This window comes from Callorhinus ursinus, unplaced genomic scaffold (assembly GCF_003265705.2).
Source record: "Callorhinus ursinus isolate GAN/ISIS: 27379988/994484 unplaced genomic scaffold, GSC_fseal_2.0 scaffold1, whole genome shotgun sequence".
Lineage (NCBI taxonomy): Eukaryota > Metazoa > Chordata > Mammalia > Carnivora > Otariidae > Callorhinus > Callorhinus ursinus.
Window position 1 is genome coordinate 67,226,628 of NW_027397063.1, and position 5,983 is coordinate 67,232,610.

Consider the following 5,983-nt stretch of genomic DNA (forward strand, 5'->3'; position numbering starts at 1 on the left):
TTAAAAAGCCAGCATGAAATCAAAGGAGACTCCAGAAAAGAAAAATAGAGAAAATGAAAAAAAAAAAAATGCTTGTAAAGGTTAACTCAACAAGTCTGATGAATGAAACTCAACTGGTTGGCCCCATTTAGCCAATCACTGCAAAGCAGTTTCTGGCACCGTTGTTACTTCTGGCATAATTCTTCCTTTTATTTCCCAGTTCTGTGGTTAAGGTCTTTTGTTACACACAGAGGGGATTGATGATATAATTGTTTATGAGTCAGTGGAACACATTTTTAGGTAGTAGTGAGGTTACCCGGCAATGAGAAATTAATGTTAGAAACAGCAGTGTACGATGCTGGCTAAGAAATCTCATCTCAAGGTAAGAAGTGCTACATGTAAATTATATTTGCAATCTACTCTTTGGGGCTATAAATGTTTGAGAGTGTCATTTTCTTTATGAAAAAGAGTTGGCAAACAACGTTTTTCAAAAAGTTCTAGGGAAATAAGAATTAAGAAATATTTTTTCCCATTAAGGAAAAATATCTATTACTTTGATAAAAATGTACATGTTTATTAAATTTATTTAAATAAGAACCACTAATGGATTATTCTTCTTTCAACAAAATTATTTATGTAGATACTCCAATAAATTTATCAATATAAGTTTGCTTAAAGGATTAGAAGTTAATACTAAAGGTGTATATGATCCTGAAGTTTAATAGCCAAAATTTGGCAATCTCATTTCTTGTTTTGAAGAATTTGGGGAATAAATCTCTAAACTTGAAAAAACTTGAGGATACTTTTTTTTATAACTTAAATTTCATGAACTTTATTTTAATTTATATAAAATAATGTAATTATCTAAATTGGAATAAAATATTAGTTAAGTAAAATATGTGTTCTTAATGTATACACTTAAAATAAAAATTGCTATAAAAATTGAGGGACAAAATGCAATTGGGCAAACAAACAATATTTATGTTTCTACAAACAATACTCATGAGACCAAGATTGTGGATATAAACATACAAGAATATAGAAAAGGTAAATTTAAAAAATAAGACAAAATAATTTGTCACAATGAATTATAAAAGAGAAACCAGTTTATTATTCAAGCAATGCTACTCTTAGACTATTGTGATTGCAATGCTGTACTTGATGTTATTAGGAAATCCTTTTGTAAAGTAATCTAAGAATTTTGGACAACGTAAGGAACAGGGGCAGAACAAACCCAAGATCTAGATATCTACCTAGGGTAGGTCACTGTTTTTGGTATCAGCTTGAGATCTAATTTCATTGTCAATCACATAATCTTTGCCATTATATTAAATAGCCACAAGGTTGGCAAGGGACTCAGGGGTCTTGAGTAACAGATATTGTCATGATGATATGTGGCTTAAGGTAAATTAAGAAACTACTGATGTGGTTTGGGGCCAGGGAATTAGAAAGCATAAGCCAAAGGGAAAATGCAGAAACCACAGATTAGTACAAGTTACGGGCAATTTTCTTAATAAACCCCTTTATGATAATGTCAGAAAGACACTTCAAGCGGCTTCCCTATCCTCTATGGAACAAATTAACAATCACAGCCAAATGTTACCTTTCAAAGACTAGTCACCAACCTAAAAAAAATATTTTTTTTTACAACTTGTCATTAAGCAAGCTAACACTTAAAGAACAAGAAAATAATCTGCTAAAAAATGCCCATTGATTAATAAACTCCTTTTTCAGTTTAATCTCTCCAAATTTTCAATTTTGATGTATTTTAAATAAAATAAAACATTATGTGACTAAAAATGTAATATTGATTCCATAGCCAAAGATATTATTTACAATTCTCAACTAGGAGGTCTTTATTTTAGCTTTCAATGTGATTGACTTATGATTTAATTTATGATTATTGTACTATGGGACATAGAGATATTCAGACTAGAAATGGGAAATAATGTTAGTTAGATTTTAAGAACTGATTTTGAGGAATTTTAACATCTCACAGCCCTGTTACAATAAGAAATAGTGAACCACGGAAGAACAAAAAATGGTGATGTAATGATGAATGAGATGCTTTAACAAAAAACTGGCAGTGGTGAGCAGTGCAGATTGGAGGAAAGCAAGAGGCTGTTGAAGATGCTGTGCTCTATATTCGTGACAGGCTCTTGGGCAATGAGAGCTGAAATAGGACTAGATGGAAAGAGACAAATATGAGATATATTATTAAGGACTGAATCAGATGGCTGCAGCTAATGAAAGGAGAAATTCAAGATGATAATGCCAAATTGGCAAGCTTAGTAGCAAAAACCATGACAGTGGCAAAAGTGATGTGAAGACAAAGATATTGGAAGTCAGTTTTTTGACAGAGGAAATAGTATAGTTTTAGTCAAATTAAACTTGTGGAGTGATATGCACAATGGGAATAAGTATCTGACAGATCTAGGTTCTGATCAGCAGAGGGGAAACATTTTAGTCTGAGAGTTACTGATATTATGAGGATTGCTGGACATGTGTGAATGGTGCACTCTTCAAGCGAGGGGATATAAACCAAGAGGAGCAATAGGTCATGCCCTAGGTGTTAATTCCCAGGATAAAGGGGCAGAAGGGAAAGAAGTTAGGAATGCAAACATAGGAAGAGAGCTGAAAAGAGTCAGGTAATGGAAACTACTAGAATTAGTGAAATCCTAAAAGGAAAAAAAAAAAAAAAAAAGGTAAAAACATCTCGTGGAGCATTAAAAAAAATGGCTAAAAGTCTGGTTAAGTCCAATTAAATATCACTGGAACTTTTCAAATTCCATTTCTCAAATATGAGAGCCAGTGTGGTCAAAAGTATGGAGTCAGTGTTACACAGAGAGGCAAGATTTTATAATGTATTATTTACTAGTTTATAACCATGCTTATTAGGGGAATGGGTCAATAATTCTCCTTTCTTATGCTTTTCTTGCTCTGGTTTGGATATGGCAGTTACACTAGCTTGATAAGATGAATTGGGGTATCTTTTCTCTTTTTCTCTTCTCTGCAACTACCTGCAATAAACTGAGATTATCAGTTTGTTGAAAATTGGATTAAAAATTCCCCTATAAAACCATCTGAGCCCCAGTATATATGTTAGGCTTTTTAAAAAATTTTTATTTATTTGTCAGAGAGAGAACACAAGCAGGGGGAGCGGCAGGCAGAGCAGGCAGAGGGAGAAGCAGCCTTCCCACTGAGCAGGGAGCCCGATGCGGGGCTCGATCCCAGGACCCTGGGATCATGACCTAAGCCGAAGGCATCCACTTAACTGAGTGAGCCACCCAGGCATCCCCCCCAGTATATATGTTAGAAGGGGATTTTCAACTATGTATTTAGTTTCTTTAAAAGTTATCTAGTATTTTGAGTTATTTTTCCTCCCTTGAGTCATTTTATTCATATTTCTGAAAGAGTGATCATTCCAAGTTTCCAAAGATATTTGCATTAATAAATTCATAGTATGTTATGAGTTTAAAAGATTTGTTTATTTACTTGAGAGAAAGAGAGAGCATATGGGGGTAAGGGGCTGAGGGAGAGGGGGAGAGAGAGAGAGAGGGAATCTTTTTTTTTTTAAGATTTTATTTACTTGAGAGAGAGAGAGAGAGAGAGAAAGCATGAGCAGGGAGGGGAGGTGCAGAGGGACAAGCAGACTGCCTGCTGAGTGCAGAGCCCTGACCAACCAACTAAGCAGGGCTCCATCCAAGGACCCTGAGATCATGACCTGAGTTGAAGTCATCCAGGTACCCTGGAAAGAGAGAATCTTAAGCAGACTTCCAACTGAGCATGGAACCTGACATGGGCTCCATCCAAGGACCCTGAGATCATGACCTGAGTTGAAGTCATCCAGGTACCCTGGAAAGAGAGAATCTTAGGCAGACTTCCAACTGAGCATAGAACCTGACATGGGCTCAATCTCAGGACCCTGAGATCATGACCTGAGCAGAAATCAAGAGTTGGAAGCTTAACTGACTGAGCCAGTGAGGCACCCTAGTATGTTATGATTAAAAAAAAAAACAAAAAAAACTCAGTTATATCAAAGTTATAGGTTTCTCTTACTTCTAAAAATTTAATCTCTCTTTTCATAATCAGGGACCTACATATGTCTATTGGATTAGTTTCTTTCAAAGAATTACTATTGAGCTTGTTGATTAAGCAGATATTTTTTCAGTTCTTTGTTGTAATTACTCCTTTTCTTTCTTTATAATTGCTTTTCTTCTACTTTTTAAAATTCTACTTTATTCTGGGTTGTTTTTTTTTTTTTGGATTAAAAGGTTAGTTAATGTGTGATTTTTCTTGTTTCCCAGTATTTTCATTTAAGCTTGTGAATCACAATTCTAAATCTTTATTTCACACACATTTTTATGCAAAATTATTTTATTCAGTTCTAAACCTTTTATGATATTTGTTGTGATTTTTTTCTTTAGCTTATTTATTACTTAGACATGTAGACATGGGCTTTACTTTTTTCAGCTGTATTGGCTTTGGTTTATATTCTGATTTCTAATTTTATTAAAGGGCCAGTAAATTGCTAGAGATTACTCACTAATCTCTGAGTTCAGCAAGGCTAAAGAGTGAGTTCAGCAAGGCTAAAAACTGAATTGTCCAAGATAAAGAAATGACAGAAGGTTGGACCATGGTGGTAGGGTGGGAATGGAAATAACTGGAGTCTTAGGAAGTCATTTAGGATTGAGACTTCATGACTGACAGTAGAATGTGAGGGTGAGGGAGGAGTCAAGTATGAATTCCTTGATAGATTCTAGCTGGAGCGGCAGAATGGTGGTGTTACCCTCTACCGACCTGGAGAAGGTTGAGAAGGATAGCAACAGTTGCCTTCAGGTTTGGACAAGTGGTGCCTGTACTGCCTCCAAGACAGCAAGTAGGAGATAGCAAGAATGCAATAAATATACAGACCTTGAGATTCCAGGAATTGCTCAGGCTAAATATATAAATTTTGAAGTCATCAAGATGTAGAAAATCATTGAAACTATGGCGGTGGTTCAGTTTGCTCCAGAAAAATTTGTAGACTAAGAAAAGGGATGAGACTGAAAGCTTGAGCAATTCCAGTGGTCTGCTAGAAGAGGAGTTGGCAATGGAGATTCTGAAGTCACAGATAGATTGAAGAGGAAGACGACTTGTGGTATCCTGGTACACAAGAGAAGGAGGTATGTGGAGAAAAAGAAAATCGTGAGCAAAGAAATGTCATTAACAATAAAGTTAAGATGAATAATTGAAAACTACATTAATGCTTAATATATATTACAGTAAATTGTATTATAAAACTGTGATTTTCAAACTGAAGTACCCTTAGTATTATGACTAATACTAATTACGACTAATACTAGTATGATGACTATTACTAACAAGGATTTTAATTTAAGAAAGTCCTATGAATTGTACATATTTTGTTGACAGGATTAAATGGAGTTGTCAGATCATTACATCTAGTAGAAATTCTGATAAGAAAATACCATGTAGTGAGTGTCCATCATGCTGCCACAGGAGTGATAATCACTTTACACAGAGCAACTTTGAAAAAATTGTCATTTCTGGAGCACAGAATGATTTTAAACAAATGCTTTCTTTAATATAGTAAATCTCTCAATTTTGTTTTGTGATTTCTACTTTGCCAAGCACTTTTCATGTTGCTTAATTTGTCACTCTTGTTGAAAGAAAAAAAGAGATCTCATCTTCTCTTCTCCTCTCCTCTCCTCTCCTCTTCTCCTCTCCTCTTCTCCTCTCTCCTCTTCTTCTCTCCTCTTCTCCTCTCCTCTCCTCTTCTTCTCTCCTCTCTTCTCCTCTCCTCTCTTCTCTCCTCTCTTCTCTCCTCTCCTCTCCTCTTCTTCTCTCCTCTCCTCTTCTCTCCTCTCCTCTTCTCTCCTCTTCTTCTCTCCTCTCCTCTTCTCTCCTCTCCTCTCCTCTTCTTCTCTCCTCTCCTCTTCTTCTCTCCTCTCCTCTCCTCTTCTCCTCTCCTCTCCTCTTCTCCTCTCCTCTCCTCTCCTCT

The 5,983-nt window shown here is 35.6% G+C and overlaps 1 protein-coding gene across 1 annotated transcript in view; it reads left to right on the top strand.

Moving 5' to 3' along the window:
- The first annotated feature begins 312 nt into the window (after positions 1-312).
- GMNC (geminin coiled-coil domain containing) overlaps positions 313-5,983 on the top strand; it is a 37,587-nt gene continuing 31,916 nt past the window's right edge. Inside the window, exon 1 of the mRNA XM_073904561.1 lies at positions 313-361. Coding sequence (XP_073760662.1) covers positions 335-361 — 27 coding nt within the window. The 5' untranslated portion in view covers positions 313-334. The remainder of the gene's footprint in view (positions 362-5,983) is intronic.